The 26,720-nt window shown below is 42.1% G+C and overlaps 1 protein-coding gene across 5 annotated transcripts in view; it reads left to right on the top strand.

Annotated features, from left to right (window-relative positions):
• birc6 (baculoviral IAP repeat containing 6) overlaps window positions 1-26,720 on the top strand; it is a 134,993-nt gene that overhangs the window by 55,186 nt on the left and 53,087 nt on the right. Inside the window, exons 29-59 of one of the 5 annotated variants that reach the window (XM_085243020.1) lie at window positions 66-418; window positions 543-762; window positions 3,511-3,647; window positions 3,857-3,994; window positions 4,863-4,990; window positions 5,199-5,327; window positions 5,576-5,791; window positions 5,887-6,070; window positions 6,671-6,874; window positions 7,300-7,433; window positions 8,119-8,272; window positions 8,387-8,503; window positions 8,612-8,772; window positions 9,217-9,343; window positions 9,447-9,557; window positions 11,670-11,928; window positions 12,044-12,615; window positions 13,270-13,445; window positions 13,571-13,667; window positions 14,232-14,426; window positions 14,542-14,742; window positions 15,280-15,559; window positions 15,637-15,893; window positions 16,558-16,666; window positions 17,015-17,251; window positions 17,374-18,217; window positions 18,435-18,578; window positions 19,397-19,526; window positions 24,787-24,918; window positions 25,047-25,208; window positions 25,326-25,499. In XM_085243020.1, the coding sequence (XP_085099146.1) occupies window positions 66-418; window positions 543-762; window positions 3,511-3,647; window positions 3,857-3,994; window positions 4,863-4,990; window positions 5,199-5,327; window positions 5,576-5,791; window positions 5,887-6,070; window positions 6,671-6,874; window positions 7,300-7,433; window positions 8,119-8,272; window positions 8,387-8,503; window positions 8,612-8,772; window positions 9,217-9,343; window positions 9,447-9,557; window positions 11,670-11,928; window positions 12,044-12,615; window positions 13,270-13,445; window positions 13,571-13,667; window positions 14,232-14,426; window positions 14,542-14,742; window positions 15,280-15,559; window positions 15,637-15,893; window positions 16,558-16,666; window positions 17,015-17,251; window positions 17,374-18,217; window positions 18,435-18,578; window positions 19,397-19,526; window positions 24,787-24,918; window positions 25,047-25,208; window positions 25,326-25,499 (6,482 nt within the window). Of the gene's footprint in view, window positions 1-65; window positions 419-542; window positions 763-3,510; window positions 3,648-3,856; window positions 3,995-4,862; window positions 4,991-5,195; window positions 5,328-5,575; window positions 5,792-5,886; window positions 6,071-6,670; window positions 6,875-7,299; window positions 7,434-8,118; window positions 8,273-8,386; window positions 8,504-8,611; window positions 8,773-9,216; window positions 9,344-9,446; window positions 9,558-11,669; window positions 11,929-12,043; window positions 12,616-13,269; window positions 13,446-13,570; window positions 13,668-14,231; window positions 14,427-14,541; window positions 14,743-15,279; window positions 15,560-15,636; window positions 15,894-16,557; window positions 16,667-17,014; window positions 17,252-17,373; window positions 18,218-18,434; window positions 18,579-19,396; window positions 19,527-24,786; window positions 24,919-25,046; window positions 25,209-25,325; window positions 25,500-26,720 lie in introns of all 5 variants that reach the window. The other 4 variants (XM_085243021.1, XM_085243022.1, XM_085243023.1 and 1 more) reach the window with 4 other exon arrangements.

Below are 26,720 nucleotides of genomic sequence, written 5' to 3'. Positions count from 1 at the left end.
GCAAAAGAAGTTTGTAAATTTTTTGGTGGTGTTGTGAATTTTCCAATTTTGTATTTATTTACCAGGTATAATCTAGCTTGCCATCGGCTAGAGACTCTTCTGCAGAACATCGACCTGCCACCTCTCAACAGCGCCAACAATGCCCAGTACTTCTTAAGAAAACCAGATAAGGTTGTTGAGGAAGATCAGCGTGTTTTCTCAGCCTACCAGGACTGCATCCAGCTGCAGCTACAGCTTAACCTGGCTCACCATGCGGTTCAGCGGTTGCGTGTATCACTGGGTACCAGCCGCAAGTCACTCTCAGCAGCTGGGGCTCCGGAAGCAAAGGAGCTAGTTCACAACTCCTCCACAGAGCAACTGAGAACCATCATCCGCTACTTGCTGGACACACTGCTCAGCCTGCTGCATTCTAATAATGGTGAGCTGAACTCTGCTGGATCTGCTTTTTAGTGAAGTTGTACATTTCACAGATGACTTTGTTAGTAACGTGTGGATTGAAACGCTGTTACACATGATTGATTCATTTTTATGGGTATTTTTAGGCCATTCTGTCCCCTCGGTGCTCCAGAGCACATTCCATGCCAAGGCCTGTGAGGAGCTCTTCAAACATCTTTGCATCAGTGGGACGCCCAAGATCCGACTTCATGCCGGCCTGCTGCTGGTGCAGCTTTGTGGAGGCGAGCGCTGGTGGGGCCAGTTCCTCTCTAATGTACTGCAGGAGCTCTACAACTCTGAACAGCTGCTCATCTTTCCCCAGGACAGGTAAAGAACTATCAGATTCCATATAGTCACAACATTTTAGATTAATGTGAAATTCAATAAATAATAATAATAAATAATGAAAAAAGGTAGGGTTTTTAATGAAAAATAAAATAATTTTTCAGTCCCACAGGAAAATCTAATCATGACATTACACATTGGTTTGTATCAAAATGTTGACTTCTAATGAACGGTTAAAAAAAAAAAGAAAGAAGGAAAGGAAAGGAAAGGAAACATAAACCAAATCAAAACCAACCTCTCCCACCATAGAGTTGTTTAACCCTCTGCAGTCGATGGATACGCTGGCACGTCCAAATCACATGACCAATTTAAGATGACACAGCAACAAGATGCAACGACCCAGATTCTTCATTTCAAAAGTGTGGATGTGTGGACTGTATATGAATTTATAATTGTTGATCGGCCATGTAAACCCAGAGTTATGATAAAAAATACATGCGGTGTATTTTTCTGAATAAAACAGTGGTATTTACTCCTGGAAGAAATGGTAGAAACAGTGTTTTCTAACTACAGTGCTATAGCAAGAATTCTCCGCTTGCAGAGCAAAAAGAAAGGAAAAGAAAAAAAACACCCCTTCCCTATTGGTGTTAAAGTGTACCATGTTGACCAATCAAAAAAGTATATGGCAACATGTGGTATGTGGTTGGCTAGGGTGGCACTAACAAAGGCAGAGCAGTGAATGAGGGATGGGGCTCTCACATGTACTCTACCCACATAAACTGTCTGGAACTGCTGGCAGTTCACCTGTCGCTAAAACATTTTCTGCCTTGGCATAGAGGTCATCATGTTTCATTGAGATCGGACAATTCCACATTTGTGGCCTACATCAACAGACAGTGCCCCAAGTTACACACACTGGCACACAGACTGATGGTCTGGAGCAGTGTTCACCTGCTGTCTCTGAGAGCAACTCGCATGCCATGGATCTTGAACTTTGGAGCAGATCTTCTCTCTAGGGGCAACTCACTGTGTGGAGACTGGAAGCTTCACCCGAGGTGGTGAAGCAGATCTGGCTGCAATTCGATCAGGCGACTGTGGACTTGGAGAATGCTCAGTGTCCCGTTTTTTTTGTTTTTTTTTTTTTGTTTTGTTTTGTTTTGTTTTTTCCCCCCTGCACGATTAGAAAGCTCCACTGGGGATGGATGCTGTGGCTCACAATCTCCAAGAACCCTCCTCTATGCCCTCATTTCTCCAACTCTGCCCAGAGCGAGAGAGAATGGTCACGTTGTCATCCTGATAGCCCCACACTGCCCAGGGAAGCACTGGCTGGTGGAGATTTTTCAGCTGCTGCGCAGAGACCTCCTGTCTCTTGCATGGGGGGAAATATTCCATCCCCACCTAGAGAGGCTAGCTCTATGTGAGTAGTTTAACCTGAACACTGTGGGGCTTCCCCACAGTGTTATCGACGCTAGTCACTGTTCTAGAGCGTGGCGTGTGTTTGAAAAGTGGTGCTTAGAGCTGCATTCTCTTGTTTCCCTTTTGAATCCCTGGAACAGGTTTGAGTTAACATTTCTGTCCTTGAAGACAACTCTATATGAAGGTCAACCTTGCCTTTATCCCAAAGGTTCTTGGCACATGTTCCTCTGTAGAACTGCTGGCCTTTTACCCACGCCTTTCACCTCAGATTCCCACATATGGGAAATCCTGTGTATAAACAGCGCCTTTCCTATTGGATAGTAGGAGCAATTGCCCTGGCCTTCACTAGCAGGGGTCTTCAGCCTCTTGCCCCACTAGAGGTCTGGCAACCTCATGGGCTCTCTTTAAGGGAGTTTCTATCCAGGAGGTGTGTGCAGCTGCATGGTGGGCCTCACCTCACACATTTGCTAGGTTTTACAGGCTAGATGTAACAGCGCCTAACCTGGTGCATTCAGTCCTCTGTCTTCCCAGGTGGGAGCTTCTCCCCTGTGAAGTGCTATTGGTGACAGTTGTCTTCTCAGCAGGCATGTCTGTCAATCTGGGAGTTAGTCTTCCTCCTATAGTGAGACACGAAACAAATGCTATCAAAGAGAACTTCAGGTTATGTATATAACCCCGGTTCTCTTGAGTAGCATGAGTTAGTGTTTCACCAGACCACCCGCCTTGTTTAAAATAAACAAATCCACAAACTAGCTGATGTTTAGTTCTAACTTCGGCTCCTGAAGCACAGAGACTAACAATATCCAATAGGGAGTCGCACATGATGATGGGGACCAGTAAGAAGTTCGCCATCAAATAATTTATACAAGCAATGAACAGTCTCACAAAGACTTGCATGGCTATGTGAACAAACAGAGAACACTCAAAACAATCAACATCAGGGCACAAACTGCAAAGAATATGGAATACACCAAAGACTATCATGAAGCCATGCATATCCTGAACATGTAACTCTTCCAGCCATGTTATTATGCTTGTAGGTGTATTTTGTTTTTAAAGGGAATTGTACTTAATTTTCATGTCATTTATTGTCACAGCTTGGATCATAGATGCTTGGCTTTTAGTGTTGCCTTTTCTCTGGTTACTATGCTGAGGCAAGTCTAAAAACTGCAAAAGTATTTCACTGCAACACAGTAAAGTGCCCTCTCAGTCTTTTGGCTGCTTAGATTTGTCTACTCATACATGGAGATGCAGAAGCACAAATTATGTAGCACGTCGTTTGGCTTGTTCTTCTGGAGACATCAAACTTAGCTTTCAGGTCTTATGGATGCTGTGGATACTAACTGCAGTATGCTTAATCTGTATTCATGTTAGGGTATTCATGCTCCTGTCATGCATTGGCCAAAGATCCCTAAGTAACAGCGGTGTTTTGGAAGGCCTTCTGAATCTCCTGGACAGTCTCCTGTCTCCACTGCAGCAGCCACAAGCTGCCGCTCAGCGCAGAACTGAAGGTAAAGCAACTGAGAATAGCGTCTTTGCAGCACCTGATATGTTAACTTGAGTTAGTAGAAGTTACAGATAGAGTTAAAGTCAGTGTTAATTATTATGTAGTCAGATTTATTTATTTTTAAACAGACTGGTTTGTTCAAAAGTGGGATACAAGAGTGTGTTTGAAATGAAGTTGATTTTTTGTTTGTTTGTTTTTGTAAAAATTAAACAGGTGTTTTGGATATTCCCATGATCAGCTGGGTAGTGATGTTGGTCTCCAGACTGTTGGACTATGTAGCAAGTATCGAAGATGAGGCCTCAGGAGGGAAGAAGCACCTGGGAGGGAAAGAGCGGGAAAGACCTGTAACAGGTAAAATACCTGCATTCTACATTTCCCTGATATGTGTAAATGTTTTTTGTTTTTTTTAAATTTTCTTTTTCTTTTTTTAATCTATAGGCACTGGAAATTGTGAAATTGAAACAAAACATAAACAGATGTTGATTGTCACTGACCAGTTGCTGATTGCAGTTTTGCTGTTAATTCATTGATAGCTTTGAAAGGGTATCAATTACCAAACAGCAGAAGCTTAATAGTAATCTTTATGAATATCAACTCAGTGAGGAACTGAATAGATATAAATAGAATATAAAATATTGCACATATAAAAGGCTCAGACAACGCTTGCATGAAGTGGTTGGCAGAATATCAACATTTTTACTCACTACGCAATTAGATGACACAATGCAATTGCTTTTTTTTTTTTCATTCTCCAATTTAGAAGTCTACAACTGCAAGAGAGCACAAAACAAAATTATGGTTAAACATTTAGCAATGACTGCTTATTAAGGTAGTTCCTAAATATAGGTAGAAAGATGGTATCTGAATAACTAAAGAGAAAAAGTGGTCAGGATTTTTACTCTTTACTTAGTGGTTGGACTTTGTTGAAAAAAGTCTCAAATCCATAAATCTTTGATGCTTATGCTTCAAATGGATGATGATTAACAAGATCTTGCTAACTCAGCTGCACATTAAATGACATCAATGCAAACATACATCTTTTACATATGATTGGAAATGGTTACAATCAAACTGCACTGTATGCTAAAGATGTTTGTCGCAGTCCTCAAACTCAGCTAAATCATTTGGAATTAAGCTGTTTGATTGTACGTCATACTCCTTAGTTGTTTGTCAGTCTTGTGTTACCTTCATTAATGTGCTGTATTTTTTTGTCCTGCAGGTATTCAGTGGAGTTTCATAAATAACAGCCTCCAGTCTCAGAACTCCAGCAGGTCAGCCAAAGGCAGCAGCAGCCTGGATCGCCTGTACTCACGCAAAATCCGTAAGCAACTTGTCCATCACAAGCAGGTAAATGTGTCCCATTTCAAAAGCAGCACACCTTCATATTTGTTTTTCTCAATTTTTAAGTGGTTAATTAAAACTTGATTTGAAATTTGCATTTGTTAGAATCAGGTTAGGGATTGTTTCCTATATTGGAATGCATCCAACAAGTAGATATTTCTGGAGTGATACTTTTACAGTACATAAACTTATTGTGGCCTTTTCATTGCAGCAGCTAAATCTATTGAAAGCAAAACAGAAGGCTCTGGTGGAGCAGATCGAGAAGGAGAAGATCCAGAGCAACAAAGGCTCCTCCTACAAACTGTTGGTGGAACAAGCCAAGCTGAAACAAGCTACATCCAAGGTGAGCAGCTCACCACACACTCAAAAAGATTAGGCTGTGAAGGAGGGCTGCAACTAAATCTGCCATTTCTTCTTTGATTAGTTGATTAGTCAGTGATTATTTCAGTAGCTTGCTGAGGGCAAACCTCCTGTTCTCCTGTTCCAGTACCTACTCCACCTGTGAATATCACCCTTTTGTCTCATCCCAATTCTGTGCATCACGGAGATTAATTTTCAATACTACAACTTGTTAATTTTTTCCTTTTTCAGCACTTTAAAGACCTGATCCGTCTGCGGCGGACAGCTGAATGGCCCCGTTCCACATTGGATACAGAGTCCACAACAGCCAAAGAAGCCCCAGAAGTAGAACCTCTGCCCTTCACTTTATCTCATGAACGCTGTATCTCTGTGGTGCAGAAGCTGGCCCTCTTTCTCCTCTCCATGGATTTCACCTGCCATGCTGATCTGCTGCTCTTTGTCTGCAAAGTATTTATCTAACACTGGGAGTTAATCTAACACTGGGAATATATATACACAAATTTGACAGTCTAAAACTACAAATATTTATCTTATTTGTTTAGGTCCTGGCTAGGATAGCCAACGCCACAAGGCCCACAATCCACTTGTGCGAAGTGGTGTCTGAGCAGCAGCTAGAACGCCTGCTTCTCTTGCTTGTGGGAACGGATTTTAACCGGGGGGACATCTCCTGGGGAGGCGCCTGGGCACAATATTCCCTCACGTGTATGCTACAGGACATCCTGGCTGGTGTGTTTTCAGCTTAGCGTTACATTTGTTTGAATCTGATTAAAACGCACTGTTTGTGAGGCGAGCGGGTGACATATTAAATCTTGTGTGAAGCTGAACATTTAGTTTGGCACATTGTTGTTGCTGGAGTTTCAATTTGGCTTTAGAGCAGATTATTGTACCAATTGTTGTTGTTTTTTTAATCTCTTTGAAAGTTGGGGAATTATATTTGTATGTTCTCACATTAGCTTGAGCAAAAAACGTGGTGTGCAGACTTTGGTGCACATATTTGTTTCAACAGGGTCCTTTTCTTTTTTTGTCTCTAACTTTTTCCAACTGTAACATTTTTTTACTTTAGTTTTGACATTGTACCATTTTCACAGAGCCACTGGTGTGGTTGTACAATGTTTACAGAGCACATTTCACAAGCTTTTATCAAAGCAATAATATAGAATATAATGAGGCACATTAAGCACATGGATTGTAAATTTTCTTATTGTTATTGATGTAAAAATTAGACTTGTTATTCAGATTTTCTGTTTCATGTTTGGTGTCCTTTAACAACTTCATCTTCATTAAGTCGGTGCATGTCTGGTGTACTTGAACATGTATTCTTCTCAGGTGAACTGCTGTCTCCAGGCTCTCTAGATGTCATGGATGAGGTGGTGGTGTGTGAGGAAGCCGGGACATCGTCCTCCTCTGCGGGAGCAGATTCGGAGGACTCGCTGTCCCAGCCAGCACCCATCCCCCTGGTAGAGAGCATTGATGAGGCCCTTGTGCCTGATATCATCGCAGGTACTACCGGGACCTCCTCAGTATTCCAAAGTGCGTGGGTAGCCCTCTATAACACCCCCCCCCCACACACACACACACACACACTTACACTTACACTGACTTGAGTGACATGTTTATTGTTTTTTCTCACAGTGTGTTGTTATTATTTGTAGCTATTATGAATTGGAGTGAGCAGTTCAGGCATAGTTCCAGCCAGTTTTAGGCCTTTAATTTTTGCACAATTTCAGTGTGTATTTTATTTTTCCTTGTGCCAGTTTACCTCACAGGGTGAGCAGGCAACTATATTCAGCAAGGCTAAATGCAGTGACCTAGCTAAAAAAAACTACTCCCATACAAGACTACAGTTTTAGCTGGATTGGGGTTAAAATTGTCTACAGATGTGAGAGATTTTCTTGCTTGTATGTTTTTGTAATGTGCGTGCTTGGCAATATTAAAGCTGTTTTCACTATCCAAAGGTGCTCCACCTCTGTCATCTTTGGAAAAAGATAAAGACATAGACTTTGACTTGCTACAAGACCTGATGGATGTTGATATTGATCCTTTAGATATTGATTTGGAAAAAGATCCACTTGCTGCCAAAGTGTTTAAGGTATGTGCATGATAACAAGCTACTTTCATTCTTTCTGTCATGTCTCTACTGGAAATTAATGCAGTGACACTCACTAAGGTTGGGTGATTGGACTAATTTATTGGCCATCGATGATAGGCTGGGCCTTTCACAGATCGTTTTTACAAGAGCTATTTATTTATTTATTTGCCCATGAGTAAGTTTGTTAGTAATGTTGGTTGAAGCTAGGAGAAACAGTCAACAGAAAAACTAAAAGCGCCGTTTTCGCAGCACCCTTTTCCAGCTGCAAGCAAATGCAGTGATTCATTTACTCAAACTCATACCAGAAAGAAAGACAGGCAGTAGCCTATGTTCAGAAAAACATGTTGTTGTTAAACCTGAAATAAAGGACTTTTTTCTCTTGCTTAAAATCACAGTTAAGATATAAACTAATGTTGCTGTAAGATCAAACAACCTGAAAAGAGTAACAAGCTATGTTTGTTAGCTAAGTGATCTAAAGCATCACAGAAAACGAACTCATTGCAAATGACGTTTTCAAAGTAATTCTTCTGCCTTCATTTGACTACTTTGAACTTGATGTAATTATTAAGGTTATGTTTGCTGTGGAAAACTAAAAAAGATTCAAAAGCAAATGTAGAAATGAATTCTGTCTGCAGACAGTTGATGTCCTTACATTTACCATCCCCTTTCTCATGTTCATCTTTAGCCCATCAGCAGCACGTGGTATGACTACTGGGGTGCTGACTATGGCACATATGGGTACAACCCATACATTGGGGGGGTTGGTATCCCAGTGTCCAAACCTCCAGTTGTTGCTGAAAAGCCAGGGTCGCAGGGTCTGTCAGTGTCCGTGTCACAGGGTGAGGAGAGGCCTAATTTTATCTTTTAGGGTTCTTTTTTCTCCAATATGGACCTGAACACATTTTCTGCATTCTTTCCATGCCACTTTTTGAGCTTCTGCCTCTGTTTCACAGCACTGGATGCCCGACTAGAAGTGGGCCTGGAGCAGCAGGCTGAGCTGATGCTAAAAATGATGGCAACTCTACAAGCGGACTCCATTCTACAAGCACTCACTTCCAGTTCATCCACAGGTAAATGAAGTAACAGTTTAAAAGTGAAGTGAAGCACACATTCTTTCCAGTGTTCCAGTGTTGGACTTGTGCTGATGGTCTGATACTGATTTTCTGTTGTGCTTATAGTGAGCCAGTCTTCCAATGGGACTGATGACTCCCTGCTCAGAGCTCTCCATAGTGGAGGCTCTCCCCCAAACAGCAGCCTGATAGTCCAGCCCTCATCCATCCCAATTCTGAGTGCCTGCTTCAACAAGCTCTTCTCCATGCTGCTGGTCCACCATGTACAGGTCAGAACAGCCACTAACTGGAATCACAGTTTAAGATGCTTTGATTCAGATGCTTAGTACTCAGGAGTACAAAGTCATTGGACCCACAAGATCAATTACTCTTACCTGCTGTTTAGTCCAATGCTCTACTTTAACTTCTTTTAGAGTAAATTTGAAGTATAATATCTAACTTGTAACTTAAAAGATTAAACAAACCTCTTTTTTCCCTTCTGAAACATGTCTGCACTTGAACAACCACACTGTACTGTGCTGTATTTATTAAACCTTGTAAATTGAACATCTGGAATGTACTGACAGAAAAGTGATTTTATTGGTTGGACTCTTCTGAAAGGACTTATTTTTAAATATAAGTGGTGACCACTGCAGAATTTTGTATGTATGACTTCGATAAAGAAGAGTAAGGGAACACCCACAGACACTAAATGTTATTTTCTCCACTCTCAGCTGGAATCCCTGCTGCAGCTCTGGCTAACGCTCAGTCTGAACACTTGTTCTGGGGGCAGCGAGGAGAGCGGGTCTGACATCTTTCTGTTCAATGCCAGCCGAGTGCCCACCATCCCGCTCAACCAAGGTTAGGGCTTTTCTACTCCGCTCTCTAATTTGGAGCTGTATGGAGTTTATATATGGTTACATTGCTTTATATTGTTCTTTTTTGTGTTTGTGTCTGTGTTCAGCATCCATCAGCAGTTTCCTAACCGTGCTGGCGTGGTACCCCAACACTTCCCTGAGAACATGGTGTCTGGTTCTGCACTCTCTCACTCTGATGACTAATATGCCAGCTTGCGGTCAGTACTCGGCTCTTCACTGGTTTGTTTACCAGTGGATTTTCTTTTCACATTATTTTCAAATGACTCTGCAAGGGGTATCATTGAGAAAGTTGTTTAATAATGGATTGCATTTATATAGTGCTTTTCTAGGCACCCAAAGCGCTGTGCAATTCCACTATTCGTTCACTCTCACATTCACACACTGGTCCAGGCAGACCACAGTTGTAGCCATATCGCACCATCGGCCCCTCTGGCCAACACCAGTAGGCGGTAGGGTAAAGTGTCTTGCCCAAGGACACAACAACCAGGACAGAGGTGGATCGAACCGGCAACCTTCCGGTTACAGATGAGCTTCCCAACCACCTGAACAACGGTCGCCCCCGTTTAAGCATTCTTGTATGTTTCTGTTTTCATGTTTATGAAAAAATGTTAAAAAATCCAAACTAATCCACCTTTTTATAGTGCACCCGCGTTTCTTTTCAGTCATTTCACTCGTTCAGCACATATCAACCCCACACATGTCCTGGCTTAAGACAACTCTGTTGACACTTTCAAGGCAGGTGACCTGTAATGACATATGTGCGACCCTCTTGGACATCTATAGTCCTATCACAGTCATTCCTCAGTTTGTACACTCTTCATCACGGTAACAACACCTCTGCTGAGTCGGGCTAGCTAGCTACTGTTAGTTAGCTCTGTTGTCTACCAACTTTAAGGTAGCCTTCATTGTTGTTAGCCATCACTGCCCGGTTGGAATGTGGGCTCCTTCAGCAGCACTAATGTTGAAGGTTTCCTGAGCATTGTTTCTTGCTTTGCGTTTTGATATGAGTATCAAATCCAAGCAAGCAAAGCAAAAATGTTGTGTTCACCCCTTTCCTCAGGTGTGTGGTTTCACTTTCCATGATAAGGTGTACCCTGTTTGCCTGGGGATTGTCCACACTAGGGTGGATTGGCTGAGCCCATAGTTTGTGACTTTTGCCGCCATGTCCCACATTTGGTTCTGAAAAGATGGGTGACGTTTGTGGATAAACTGCTTGAAAGATGGCTATAACATGGATTGACCCTCTCCTCTCCAAATTTAGGGAACATGCTTCATCTGAGTCAGATGATATCAGATTAAGCAATTGATGCCAGTCGATGCCCCAGCAAATAGATGACCACATGATGTATGTTGATGAGTTTCCCAAGTGAGAGACGAACTGTGCAAGAGCACTGGCCAACCTCAGTCTGAGTTAACCACTCAGCAGGATGACATGCTGGGCATCGGCCTGAATATGCATGGTATGTTAGAGGATGAGCTGTACCAGCCATGACAACATGTTTCCTGTTTTCTGCATCCACCTCAGAAAGTGGAATGATTCACAGGCGTTTTCCCTCAGAGCCAACAATGGTCAAAAGCTGCCTACCCATATTCCCAGATTTTAATGACACGGTTCGCTCAAGCAACTGTCTACCTGTGTCACTGTGTCCTGCTATAGACAGTATGTGGCGCTGAATGGTGTGGAAGTGGCTGGCTTAGTCAGTCCACCTCCTGCCGAGCCATTCCTGGTGGCTTAATAGTCCCACAACCGTTGGGGCCGTCCACTGTGAATGACTGTTAGTCCAATAATCTCACAGTTGACATTCAAACTCCAACTTAAATGGTCACCTTCCTTTGCACCACCACCGAAAAGCCAACCCTCTAAACTTCTACTCCCCCATTCATGCCTGCGCGTAGCCATGCCCCCGACACTTGCGCAGTAGGTTACATACATCTTAACATGATCCTTGTTGAACCATTGCATTGTAGGTGGCTTACAACAACGGCTATCAGCCACCTGCATGCAATGGAGTCTTGCTATCCCTTGTCGTTTTTTTTTTTGTTTTGTTTTTTTAACATCTTGGCTCTAATGTGTTGACTCGCATGATCAAAAGTGGGTCAGTGACCCTCAGGACTATGTCAAAGGGAACAGCTCACTAGGGATTAAATACCTGTGACTCTCTATCATTTGAGTAAGACATGAAATGTCTTCATAAACCTAAAAAAAGTCCAGCTGACCCCCCCCCCCCAGTTGTCTAGATTACCATAACCTGCTTTTATTATTATTATTATTACTATTTTGTTTAAAAAAAAAACTTCTGAAATTCTAGTCTCCAACAACGGGATGAGCTCTCAGGAAAGCACAGCTCAGCAGATGGTGTCTGATCCCAACCTGATCCATGTCTTGGTGCGCTTCCTGTCTGGCAGCAGCACCAATGGGACAAGCCAACACAGCTCTCAGGTGGGACCAACTGCCACCCAGGCCATGCACGAGTTCCTGAGCCGCCTGCAGGTTCACCTGTCCTCCACATGTCCACAGATGTTCAGCGAGTTCCTGCTCAAACTCATGCACATCTTGTCTACTGAGAGGTACATTTTCACTTTTTTAGTTGTTAGTGTACATTAGGTATAATCAATAATTTTGACAGTAAGTATAATGTTTAATGGTATGAGTGGTTCTAATTAATGGTTCTGAAACTCTCAGGGGTCCATTCCAGTCAGGCCAGGGTCCATTGGATGCCCAGGTGAAGCTGCTTGAGTTTACTCTAGAGCAAAATTTTGAGGTGGTGTCAGTGGCCACTATCACCTCAGTTATTGAGTCCATCACGTTCTTGGTTCACCACTACATTACCTGCTCAGATAAAGTGGTTTCTCGCAGTGGCTCAGACAGCTCAGTGGGAGCCAGAGCTTGTTTTGGGGGTCTGTTTGCCAACATAATCCGGCCAGGAGACGCAAAGGCAGTCTGTGGAGAAACCACACGTGACCAGCTAATGTTTGATCTTCTCAAGCTGGTGAATGTGCTGGTGCAACTACCTTTGTCTGGAGACAGAGAGTTCAGCGGGCGGCTGCCACCATCAGGCAGTGGAGCAGCTGATAGCAGTGTGTCTGATGAAGAGAAGGTCTGTGGCAGCAAAGAAAGTGTAGCTGGTGGATCAGCATCCAATCAGGGCCCTCCTGCAGGTGTGGCTGATCTGGTGCTTGCCAATCAGCAGATAATGAGCCAGATCTTGTCTGCGCTGGGCCAGTGCAACAGCAGCGCCATGGCCATGATCATAGGTAAGACAACTCTACAAAGAATTATGTGATCTACCAAATATTTCAGCACTCAGATTTTATGGTCTGTAGCCTCATTGTTGTTTGACTTAAACCATTCTCATAAACCTTGCTTCTGGAATTAAAAACACACATATCACCGAAATAGTACACAACGCACCAAATGGTGCACAAAGATAGTTTGAACAAAAGCCAGTGAACAAAGTTGAGTTTCTAGCAGGCAGAGAGCCTGATATTTTCTTGGTAAATGACAGCCAAAAATTGTGCAACATTAGCAGTAAATGTTGTTTTTACATCACCTGGCCACAAACTCTTAAGTGAAGCTGCAGTGGGATAGAAATATTAAGTGTTATGTTTAGGATGTTAAGCACGGTTTGTGCAGAAGCAGCCTCTTGGTCACAAAATACATTTGTGAGGTTAGCTAATTTTATACACACTTGAGTTATAACTAACTAAATTAGTAATGACAATTGTATACCAGTAGCCATCTAACATTAGCAGCACTACCATAAAACTCTGTAAGAGTAAGAATGCGTCTGATAAAATTTCACTTGTGGCTGAATTGTTCCTTTAACAAAGCACCAAACATATTTAAATGTATGTGGACAAGCATTGCCTATAACTATGAGCTGACTATTCTTGCTCTGTGTTCTGCAGGAGCCAGCGGTCTCCACCTGACTAAACATGAGAACTTCCACGGTGGTCTAGATGCCATCTCAGTGGGTGACGGCCTCTTCACCATCCTTACCACTCTGAGCAAGAGAGCCACCTCAGTCCAGGTCATGCTACAGCCCATCCTCACTTACATGGCTTGTGGTTATATGGGCAGACAGGTGAGCTTCATTCTGCTGGGGTCTGGCCTTTGATCATCTGAACAAATACAGAGCAGTGCTGACGCATATTTATTTATTTATTTATTTATTTATTTTCCTCCATCTTGTTATTGCACATTCTTTAGGGATCGCTCTCCACCTGTCAACTGTCAGAGCCTCTTCTGTGGTTCATACTTCGAGTGTTGGATACCAGTGAGGCTCTTAAGGCCTTCCATGACATGGGTGGGTGTATACACCTAATATCTGTATATTTCTTTGATTGTCAAAGCATTGTGTCCATAGTACTACCAAGACCTTACTCATAGTTTCAACATTCATGTCAGAGAGCCCCAAGCTTTAAGATTTGAATAGGTTTTAAAGTTTTGCTGTTGAGTTTCTTTGTAAACCAAGTATTTGAAGTACATGTTACTCCCTCATCCATGTTTCTTAGCTTGCAGTTCCATCTTCCCAGCTTTTGTTTGCACATTGAGCCATATCTTGTTCAATAGAATAGTATTTAGCACAATTAGGTGTTAATGGTCATGGAAAAATATCTCCATAACCATTAAAACCCACATGGAGTTTAAGTCACAAAAGGTTCTTTTTGTTGATCAGCGCCCGAAGAGTCACCTGACATCTTTGTCACGCCACTGATTGTGGAAGGAATTGAAAAATTTAGCAAAGTCAGATTTTTTCAGTCGTTTCTAATTTTGTAGAAATTGAACATAGGTGCATTGCATAAGAATAGCAGTCAATGGTTTATGCTGTACTTGATGTATAAGAAAGCATAACTTTGTCTTTAACCAGGAGGTGTCCAGTTGATCTGTAACAACATGGTGACCAGCACTAGAGCCATTGTGAACACTGCACGCAGCATGGTGTCCACTATCATGAAATTCTTAGATACAGGTCCAGGAAAGACGGCAGATGGAAACCTCAAAGCCAGAGTGATGACATCGGAGCCGGACAATGCTGAGGGACTCCACAATTTTGCTCCTTTAGGTGCTTTCAGCTAATTTTGAATTCCATCACTCCATCTCATAGGACAATACCTGAATAAAATTGACAATCGTATTCCTACTCTTCTCTAATCTGCATGATCTGTGTTGCTTCCCAGGTACTATCACATCCAGCAGCCCAACAGCACAGCCTGCAGAGGTCCTCCTCCAGGCCACCCCTCCACACCGACGGGCCCGCTCCGCTGCCTGGTCTTACATCTTCTTGCCAGAGGAGGCCTGGTGTGATCTCACTATCCATCTTCCAGCTGCCGTGCTGCTGAAGGAGCTTCATATCCAGCCGCACCTAGCTTCTCTAGCTAGTGAGTAGGAATTTCTTTAAAGATGAGTGGGCCACAACCTCTCTTGAGATTTGTGTAAACCTGGTGACCAATAAATGTCTAACAGCTGTGCTTGCCACAAGGGTTTCTCAATCAACTACTAAGCCATTTTTTGCTTTGTGATTGAATACTCAACTCAATGACATGTCAGTGTCATTGAGTTGAGTTGTAATTTTTTGTAATTACATAAAAATTACAAACTTTTATGTAATTTGTTTTTTCTGGAATTTTGGTTGATATTCTGTCTCAATTAAAATGAAACTACCAACAACTGTTCATTTCTAGTTAGTAAGCAAACTTAGAAATTCAGCCTGGGATAAAGTAATTATTTTCCCTACTGTAAATAAACTATACTAAAATGTTGGTCAAGAGGACACTGCTTTTCCCTTCACATTGAGCTAAATTCCTGTTAATTAAAAAAAAAAAAACGGTGGCAGACATTATGGTGTTTATTCAGTAATCTTCGTTTCACTTCAGGAGTTCACCCATTCATTTTCTGCCTTTCGTCTTACCAACCAGCCTGTCCCTCCTCGGTCTCAGTGGAGATCAGTGCTGATGGGGTCAACATGTTGCCGCTGTCCACGCCAGTCATCACGAGTGGCTTGACGTACATTAAGATCCAGCTGGTGAAAGCAGAGGTGGCTTCGGCTGTTTGTCTGAGGTTACATCGGCCTCGTGATGCCAGCAACCTGGGTCTCTCTCAGATCAAACTCTTGGGTCTGACAGCATTTGGTAACACCTCCTCTGCAACAGTCAATAACCCCTTTCTGCCTTCTGAGGACCAGGTCTCCAAAACAAGGTAATCATGATGCATCCTGTATGCAGTGTGTGTCTATATTTGGCTGTTGGTATGAACTTCTCCATCTCCCTGTACAGCATTGGTTGGCTGCGTCTTCTCCACCACTGCCTGACCCACGTCAGTGACTTGGAAGCCATGATGGCCAGTGCTGCAGCACCCACTGCCAACCTGCTGCAGACCTGCGCCGCACTGCTCATGTCACCTTACTGTGGCATGCACTCACCCAACATTGAGGCTGTGCTGGTCAAGATCGGCTTGCAATCCACACGCATTGGACTCAAACTCATCGACATTCTGCTGAGAAACTGTGCTGCGTCTGGCACCGACCCTGCCAGTGAGTCACTCATAGCTGAGTCACTACTGAGACGTGACTATATGTCCTTAAAAAGCATAAAAAACCCCCATTGAAAATAGCCACATTTATTACAATGAGAGATTATTAAATGATGTGGCGGTTTGAAAGATTAACAAGGTCAAGTTTCACATGTTGTTTTGCCATTTAGAAAGGTTTTTTCTAGCATTAATGAATCTGGTGCTGTATTGTTTTTGCGCTGTGTGATTGCAATACATATAGCTGTAAATGTGATCTTATCTTATTATCTTATCTGTCTGGTGTTTTGTCTTGAATTTTTTTTGTAAATATTTATCTGATATTGCATTATCCAAATACATTTGGTTTAACTACATTTTATGGGGCAAAAATACAAAATATTTGTTAGTGGTCTGATTATTAATTACAGACCACTTGTGATTCTTAGCCTTAGTAAAGTGTTGAAATTGTTGTGTAAAGCAATGGATTTAACAAGACATTACACAATACACAGTGCAATGTTAAACTAACCACTTCCCAGTAAACCTGTTAATATTTGGACTGTGGAAGAATTTTCTGACACATGTGCATCATGTTCTGGGCAGGCAGCATGACTTTGTCAGCATTTTTATTTTTAAAAATGTTTCAATAATTTAACATCATCAAAAAATGTACTGTTTCTTTAAAGATTTGAACAGTCCTCTGCTGTTTGGACGACTAAACGGCCTTTCCTCAGATTCCACCATAGACATTCTATACCAGCTGGGCACCACACAGGACGCAGGGACCAAAGACAGGTACTCCTCCGTCTTTGCCACGACTCAACACTCCCCCTTTAGGTTCTCTCAAAGTGCATAAAGTGCATCAACTGATGAGAAACAGTCTCCCGTCAAGGTGATATTCCGGACAGACTCATAAGCTGATAGTAAAAAGTGTCCTTTCACTCTCCTTTTCTTTTTTTTTTTTTGTCTTTTTACTGTCATCTCATTGTTTGTTGCATATAAATTCTGCCCCAAGGTGGTTCTCACTAAGAAATTGAGGACCTTTTTTATGTAAAAAAAACAAACAAACAGAAAAAACATTACCGTGCCCAGCACTTGAGCCATTTGACTTATTTGTCAAATCTCTGAATTCTAAACCTCCAGGATCCAGGCTCTTCTGCAGTGGGTCCATGACTCTTCCCATGTGGCAGCCCATAAGATGAGTGGTCCAATGGGATACATTGGGCATGCTGCTGGCTCTTCCTCTGCTTCATCAAGGGAGTATGGTCTCCTTATGCCATCGCCCTCCCACCTCCACTGTGTGGCAGCCATCCTCTGGCACAGCTATGAGTTGCCTGTCGACTATGACCTGCCTACACTGCTCAACAGAGAGCTCTTTGAGTCAGTCCAGTGTCTTGTAGTTATTACACATGCATGTAGTTGGATTCATTAGTGGGTTTAAACAATATTCTTCTTAGCAGATTTATTACTGATTCCATTCTTTTCTTTGCTGTTCCCTTCAGGTTGCTGTATAACTGGTCCATGTCGCTGCCATGCAACATTGTGCTGAAGAAGGCCGTGGACAGCTTGTTGTGTTCCATGTGTCACATCCATCCCAGCTACTTCTCCTTGCTAATGTCCTGGATGGGGATTGTCTCACCACCCATCGCCACTCACTCTCAGGCTCAGCAGCGACGTCTTGCCATGACTGATGATGGCAAAAAGCAGCATGATGCTAACACCACTGCGGCGGGACTTACCGACGACTCCAAGCATGCCAGGCCACACATTAATCTGTCAGAATCCCAGCTAACCACACTAGCGGCTGCCTCCCAGTCACCAGGAGCAATAGAGCAGCTGCTGGATTCAGGCTTGCCCTCGCTGTTGGTTCGCAGCTTGGCTCAGTTCTGTTTCAGCCTCCTGGCCAGTGCAGACCTGCCTTTGCCCGCTGGTCAGGCCGAGAGACGACACCATCATCACCACTTTCACTCGTCCTCACACAATCGCCCGCCTCTCTCGGCAGAGCTGGCTGCTCCAGTGCTCCGGTTTCTCACAGAAGTAGGCAACAGTCACACCATGAAGGACTGGCTGGGAGGACCAGAGGTCAACCCACTGTGGACGGCACTGCTGTTCCTACTGTGCCACTCCAGTGCCAGTGCTGGGGCCAATGCTGGCTGTCAGCCTGGATTTGCTGCAGGTTCTCCTCCATCCCAACCTCAGCCTTTAGGCTCACGCTTCTCCTTGGCCTCCTCAGGGCAGACAGGAGGACTCACCACCCAGCAGAGGACAGCACTGGAGAATGCCACTGTGGCCTTCTTTCTCCAGTGTATCTCCTGCCACCCTAACAACCAGCGCCTTATGGCACAGGTCCTCTTACTAGTTATTATAGATGAAATAATAATAAAAATTAAAATAATAATGTTTTTCTTTTAACTTGTTAGATGTAGATTTGCACACATAATTAGACAAACGTGTTATTTAATGATTGCTAGTTGGTAAGCTAATTTATTTATAAATTGAAATTCAAATGTAGATATTCATTGGTTTCGGTCTTGGTTTTTAAGACTTCTGTCTTTGGCTGCAGGTTCTCTGTGAACTCTTCCAATCAGCACCTCAGCGAGGTAATGTACCCGTCTCTGGAAACATCTCAGGCTTCATTCGAAGACTGTTTCTGCAGCTCATGCTGGAGGATGAGAAGGTCACAGTCTTCCTACAGTCTCCCTGTCCGGTGGGTAACTCAATTATGTGGTCAACAGCGTTGCTCAGAAGTTTTACACAAACTATTGTGCTTTTTCTTAAATAAATGTTATTTCATTAAAGACTTTGAAATGAGGATGTGACATACAGCAAATGCCTGATGAAGTACTTGCTGTGAGCTTAAGGTGGCAGTGCAGCAGTATGAAGCATATGTTTGTTTGTTTTTTTCTGTATCACAACGGTCCCTTCACACTGATTCATGCCTGGCATTATGTGTTCTCAGTTACACCCTAATGGTTTATACTTTCTACTGCTCAGTTGCTGACTGTTACAAAAGCTTTGGAGACATGAGTGCCTGGAAGCATTGTATGGAGAAATTGGTTAATTACCCAAAGCAAGTCATTTTTCATTCATCTAGCTGAAATATCTCAATAATTGAGTAAATTTAGTGCAAACATTTATGGATTCCAGGTACTAAAGGTGATGTGATTTGAAAAAGGCATAAAGTTCTGGGCAACTTTGTTTAGGGCCAAATTGCGACACCTACTTAACAAAAGATGCTCAGACTAGGGCAGCTGTTTCAGTGATTCGCATGAGGCGTACAGCCTGCACCATGCAGTGAAGTCCCAAAAACTACAAAATTAAGAAAACCTTGGGGGTGGCCAAGATGATAGAAAGATGTCAGAACACACAGTGCTTTGTATGTTACAGAGCAATGGACTATTTGGCTGTAGACCAGAAAACAGCTAAATAGTCCCATATTGACAGCAAGTACAATATACTCTTTATGTTTAGTTTCTGCAGCTAACCTGATTGTGGTGTTTTCTTTTTTCCTTTCCTCCTCCTCAGTTATACAAAGGACGGATCAATGCAACCAGCCACATGATCCAGCATCCCATGTATGGAGCAGGCCACAAGTACCGCACCCTTCATCTACCAATTTCCACCACATTGGCTGAAGTCTTGGACCGGGTTTCTGGTATGTTTCAAGACAGAAAATTTCTCATTACAACAACAACAACAACCACATAAAGACTTCACTGCTCATAGTATGTACCAGAACATGTAGATGTTCCTGCCTTCAGGTTACACTTGCATTGTAACTGATGGAAAATGTCTTCTCTGCTCTTGACTTGAATGAGATTGCATGCTCTTTGTTTGGGAACCACAACACTGTATAGTATTCACTGACCTTTTTTGACCTCCTTTTCTTCTTTCCCCTCGCACCTTTTTTTCCCCGTCCTGGGTGGTCCATAAAAAAAAAAAAAAAAAAATTCCCTGTGCATCTCCTCTTAGCTCCAGAAAGCTTGAGAGGGGAGGTGTAATGGAGTCATCTTGACCACCTCAGCTGGCTCCTTTCAGTGCAAATAAGCAAAAGCTCAGTTCCAAGCTTTCTCAAGTCATTCCAAAACACAAAACTGTTCCAGGACTCTACAGTCCAATTAATTTTTTCAACAAATCTACTTTTCCATCAACGTTTGATTAAATATTTTTTCTTTTTTTTAAAATCAGTTTTGAGAGTTACAAGATTTCAGAAAATTTAAGCTCTTGCTTGTTCAGACATCTTTTAGAAGTCTTTGTTTTTGCCTCCATCAAGTCCTTATGTAAAGTTTTGTCAGTGAAACATCTTTCTATTTTTTTTTCTTCTTCCAGTTATTCTTTTCCTTGAAGAAAAGATGCTCATTCTTACACTCACATGAAAATGTCCTACTATAGCATAAATTTTCTCCTACCAGTATCGATTGGAAATCTTTCTTGGTGTAATAAAACATTTCTTTTAGCTTTTGAGAATGCTGTATAGAAACTCCGTCATGCTAGCTAGCACGCAGTACGAGTTATTGTAACTGACTGTAAAAAGTCAGCATAACGAAAATAAACTCCACCTAAACTTGGTTTATATCTGACCAGATAGACTGCAGTCATAACTTCTTACCTGAAGTTCAGTTCACCTGACACTCAGACCGGCGGCCGCCTCGGGTCTCTCCTCCTCCTGCCTCACCTTCCCTCATCTACCCACTGGCCTCTGTGGAAGCCCCGCCATAGCCACCACCAAACAACTGAGTTATTTTTACACATCGGCCAACATCTAGCCAATCCACCACCTCTCATTGTTCATGCCGTTACAAATTTAAAAAAAAAAAAAAAAAGCACTTTGGGTGCCTTGAAAAGCACTATATAAATGCAATCCATTATTATTATTATTATTATTATTATTATTATTATTATTATTAAAAAAAAATCATCTGCCCATAAAAACGAAAAATCACCATCGGGCATACCGGGCGATGGCCAGTCCAGCTATGTCTTGCAGTAACAGTGGCTGTTTTCATATTTGCAAACTCATGAAGCCAGGAGGCCATTTTGGAAGAGTTTGGAGGAGAAATACACAATTGTTGTGCCAATAGAAACTGTTTGAATGTAAGCATTTGACAGATGAAGGAAGCTGATGTACGGGGAATATGTTTGCAAATTGTAATAGGAAAATCAAATTATGTTTTTGTGTGCTCTAAATATGTTAGACCATAAAAGTTTCACACTAAATTATTGTCAAATAATGTTTTGAAGCCTCTAAACTAGCTTCAATAATATTGTCTTGCCTCACAGCTCGCAAATGTGTACTTCACTGTCCTGTACAAACTTGCACTGTGTTAAACAGGACAAGGCAACTGCTTCGGTTAAGCTTCCCATTGGAGCATTCCTCCTTTGGTCTCTCTTTGAATTTTAAACACCATCTTGAAGTAAATATGTTGTAACAAGTTTGTAGCACAGCAAACATAAATTACAGCATATCCCGCTGAACACTGTATTGTCAGTGTTAGTTTACTGTCTGATTCCTATTGCATATTTATCAAAGTATCTTGTTTACAATTCTTTGTTCAGTGAATGTGAAACGTAGTAATCCTTCTCTTAATTTCAGAAGTAAGTTTATTCCCAGAGATGTGTGCTCATTAAAGGTAGTATCAACAGTAGTGATAAAATAAATGGCAGAAATTACATTCTTACCACCAACACAGAATTTGGGAGTTGATACTTAAGTCCAAAAATACACTTCTCTTTCAGTCTTCTGGCCGTGGTTATCCAATGAGCAATCGTTACATTACCCTGGATAAGAGACATTAAACATTCATTTAGACTTAACATTGGTCCATAACCAAAATGCTACCGAACAGTCAGACTTTGCTAATTTTGTATCACTGAAAGTGAAAAAGATACTTAAAATTGGTCCCTGCCTCTAGTTTTTAAGGTATGCTAATAGGTCCATTCTAAGACTGAAATGTGAAACCTTTTGGGTGGCTGTGCTCAGGAGGTCGAACAGGTCATCTACCAGCTGGAAGTTTTGTTGTTTGATCGTGGCTGCTGCATGCAAACATATCCTTTGGCAAGGTACTGCTTTGGGAGTTACTTAACCCTTAGATTCATAATCCGGTGGAGTAAAAACCTATGTGAATGGTAAATGGACTGGTTCTTTATATAGTGCTTTTCTACTCTTGAGCACTCAAAGGGCTTTTATGTTGGATAGAAAGCACGTGGGCGTAGGAAAAAAGTGATCATGTGACTCTGTGAATGAAGCATGTTGTATAAAACACTTAGAAATGCTCTACTAGAGGAACCCCAAAAGTTGATTCAAAAGCATCGTAGTATGTAGTAATATTCAGATGGGCACTCTCTCTTAAGTATTCTGCCACTTTTGTTTAAAATAGAGTCTTATGGATTGAATTATACAAGTATAAAAGGCAATTGAGGGCAGCATAGTGGCACAGTGATGGGGAGTTTGCATATTTGCAAGTTCTCTCTGTGTTTGCATGGGTTCTCTGGCTTTCTTCCACAGTCCAAAGACAGATGCAGTTGGTGGGATTAGGTTAATTGGTGAATCTAGTTGTCAATATGAATCGTTGTTTTTGTCTCTATGGCTACGTTCACACTGCAGGTGAAAGCGCATCAAATCTGATTTTTTTTGACCCTATGCGACTCATATCCGATCATGGTGTGACAGTGTGAACGGCACAAATCCGATATTTTCAAATCCAATCTGGGTCACTTTCGTATGTTGTGCTGAATCCGATACATATCCGATGTTTCAGAAAGCGACTGCTGTTTCAATGGTCATGTCGCATTAAATCCGTCTTTTACATCACTGACACAAGACAGACGCCAATTATCAGCTCCGGAGAAGACATCGTGAACGCTTCCTGTCCATCCAGTGAAACTGTTGGGAAGACAACGTTGGAGAAACGTGAACATTTTATATGTTCTGTATAATCTGCAGATTCTGACAGAAATCTGCAGCTATCCTTGGAAGCACAGCTCCTCTAAAACAGCAATAAGGATCATTATTAGGTTATCTACATTATTATGTAAATAACAAATAACTTAAAGCAAAATTTGGGAAATGTAAAGTCCGAAGTCTTTATATTAAGGGCCATCAGTCAAACAATACTGTTTGCTCTGGGTCTAAACAGAGCCGTTGTGTGTGTGACGTCTTCTTTTGTGCATGCGGGCCGCTTTGAGCGTTCACACTAGAGCGCGTTTGCTGTCGCATTTTATTTGTAGTGTGAACGAGCAGACAAAAAAATCTGATTTGATCAAAAAATCTGAATTGAGCATTAAGACCTGCAGTGTGAACGTAGCCTATGTGTTGGCCCTGCGACAGACTGGCAACCTGCACCCTGCCTCTTGCCTTATGGTAGTTGGGATAGGCTGGATAAGCGGAAGAGAATGGATGGATGAAATGCAATTGTAAAGTTTGGGTTGGGTGGGTTGGTTGGGACTTATGCTGGCTGGTGTCCTTTGCCCCCCGGTCCTTTACAAAGTGGAATTGGACCTTAACTATCTCTGTTCTTTTAATGTGCAGCAGTAGCTTGGCACATGCAAGATTTAGAATAGCTTCATTTACATAGAGATGTACTACTGATGTTGGGGGCAGGCTGAAATGGTGGTTGGGAGTCACATTGCGCAACGGGCTTCCCGTCAGCAGTCGGTGAGTTGGGTGGCTGCCCTTTGAGACTGCAGGGCTGCCCTAGTACCATGATTGTGCTCGCTGGTGTCCTTCTGCATCTGATTATTGTCTCTTTGCTTGTGCAGTGCTATGGACTCCGCGTCCTGAATGTCTGTGCTGCCTGGGCGGGAGCAGGATATACACCCTGGCCTCAGTTGGGTTAAAGAGTAACCCCAAATACTGGTGGAGAATATTTTGTCTGGCTTATCGTGCTTGCACGCTATTGGCTTCACTGAGGATTGTAGCCACTTGGGGTCTGAGCTCATAGTTTCTCATCAGTGTTACGATATTTAAACTTTGGTGAGTCGTTTGACTTTGATGTGGGGAGGGATCAAAAAAAAAAATCTAAGAGAGCTACACGGTAGCCTGGCAGAAGTAGGAAGTGGAAAATTTCAGATTTTGTAAATGAGACTAGTGAGGTCTAAAGGCTACAGAACCACTGCCAAGACATTAGTGCATGACTTAGCCAAGTCAGGAATTGTAGTCTCAAAGAAGACCATTACTAGAAAGCTGTACAGGAACGAACTGCAACGTTAAAGACCACGAAAAAACACTTCTGAAGAACACAAATCCAATCTGAAGTATGCTGATGCAATTGGGAAAAAGAATATGTATGCTACAAGTAGGTCCTTTAATCAGTTGAGACAAAAAACTAGAGCTCTTTGAGCATAGAGATCCTGTTTATGTTCGGAGAAAGAAGGGAGAGGTGATCAACTCACGCTTTTCAACTTTAACTGGCTTTGTAAAGTAAGGACACAAGGGGGCAGCCCTTTCTCAAATTCCAAGCAAAATTTGATTAATTAAGAACTGGAGAAGTCATGTTTTTCAGTTATAAGAGCTGCAGTTTTAATTACAGCCTAAATTATTAACAAAATATCCCAGCAGTCAGCTCTGTCCTTGCAGTTTAATTCACTTGGCATTCTCTGGCTATCAAGGTCAGCTGTGCAGCGCTGATGCTGTGAGCTTCGGTATTACCTGTTAAGTACAAGGCAGCTATGATGAATAGCTCACCCCCTGGGACCTTGAAAAACCTGATACACTGCTGCTGTTACAGGGCAGTATGCATGTCTATAAGACATATCATCTTCTGGCTGTTCTTGTGTGGGTGAACAAATTTTGCATCTGATGCATCTTTTCTTTCCTTCTTTCTTTTAGCTTGCTAATGTTATTTAAACCAAAGCAATAAAAAAAACCAAGAAGTGTGACAAAATATATATTTAATTTTCTGTGTCTGTTTATCCAGATACACCCAGCATTACTGCCAAACTGATCAACGAGCAGAAAGAGGATAAGGAGAAGAAGAATCATGAAGAGAAAGAGAAGATGAAGGCAGACAACGGCTTCCAGGACAACTACAGTGTTGTAGTAGCCTCAGGTACAGTATGTGTGTCTTGTGTCATTTACACACCTAATAATGACACAGTATATAAGCTATGATGCATTTTGTTGAAAAACAAATATTGTTCTGTATTTCTGTATTTTTATTTTCTTCTCTGCCTTCAGGCTTAAAGTCCCAATCAAAGCGAGCTCTTTCCACCCCTCCCCGGCCTCCATCAAGGAGAGGCCGTGTCATGAGTGACAAGTTAACTGCTTCATCCAGTGTGGATCCTTCAGCTAAAACCATCAGTGTCCCTGTCTTCCACCTCTACCACAAGCTGCTTCCAGGTGCCACATACACAACCGATTCATATCAGACAGCAACAAGCGCAGGTCTTTGAGTAAAATGTAAAATGTTCACATATTACCGAAGAGAAACGGTGTGTACTCTGTCCTCTTATCCAGGTCAGCCACTCCCACCTGAGATGACCCTGGCCCAGCTACTCACACTTCTGTATGACCGCAAGCTACCGCAGGGCTACCAGTCCATCAGCCTGACAGTGAAACTGGGCTCCAAGGTCATCTCTGACCCCGGCCTTTCAAAGACTGACTCGTTCAAGAGACTCCGCACTGAGAAAGGTAATAAAACACACAGCTCCTAAGGAGGAGTCAGTTCAGATATTATACTGATGTCCCACTAAAAATATGCTTTAAAAAATCAATACAGCTGACTTATTTATTACTTTAACTGTAAAACTTTTGATGATTAATTACAATTTTAACTTTTTGTAAGCAGTCTAAATTCCTTCACTGATAATTTAGAGATTTCTCTTTTGCACATGAGCGCAAAACATAAACAAGCCAAATCTTTGTGAAAGATGCATCAAGCTGCACCCAATACGTGAAGTCAGACATATGAACAGCACCAAACATCCAGTCATTTCTAAACTAAAATGCAGACACCCAGCCATATATGCAGCATTTTCTAGGATGTCTACATACCAAATAATTGAGATACTGCAGCTAAAATGCAGCAATATTATAGAAGTAAAGCCAAAGGACCAACAAACGAAAAAGGCTCTGCCTGCTGAAAAACTCACAGGACCTTAGTTACAGTGTGCTTAAGTTGATCCTCTCACTTTGTCATCACATGATGTTGTGATTGGCTACTTTGAATTCACACCCCTGACTACCCACATCAGGCTCTCCCTCAGCTGTCCCAAACCAAAGACCACGCTAGTCCTGGTTAGAGGCTGAACAAACTCTTAATTTGTAATGAGTCCTGCACCTGTTCTGGTGTTTTTTCTCAACTGTGCAAACAGTATCTTTCAGATTATGTCACATTTGGGATTTTGGCACGGTCAGCTAGTCTATTCAGTGGTGCCTCTGTGTCAAATTCACATATCTAAATATGAAATGAAGGTTAACTTATCAAATAGAAATGGAAGAAACTAAGATTCTTCTCATTTTTATTATTATTTCAAGACCACTTCAGTAACTATGATCAAGTAAATAGAAATGGAGTTTTTAAAATGTAGTAAAAATCCAGACCTGTTTTTTTCCACTCTACTCTCACATCAAGATTTAATGGAATTGTACTTTGGTCTGAACTCAGTTCACATCACCTTGGCTGCTTCTCAGGCTGTACTGAGAGGCTTTGAAGTCTAAAAGCTTGCAGAGTGTTTTTTTTTTTTTAGCACAAACTGTTCAAACACTTTCCTGCTTACCTTTGCATTCATTTGGGAGTTAAGCCTTTTCATCCTTATATGTTGCTTTGGTACAACATTTATAGGGACGTTAGTGTTGCATTTGTGTCTCTAAACGATTGTGAACATGAGGTTTTTTTTATGGCTGAAAGAT

This window comes from Mchenga conophoros, linkage group LG13 (assembly GCF_057382185.1).
Source record: "Mchenga conophoros isolate Kocher_MC1m ecotype Shallow Benthic linkage group LG13, M_conophoros_male_GT1.1, whole genome shotgun sequence".
NCBI lineage: Eukaryota > Metazoa > Chordata > Actinopteri > Cichliformes > Cichlidae > Mchenga > Mchenga conophoros.
This window is presented reverse-complemented; position numbering and strand designations above follow the sequence as displayed.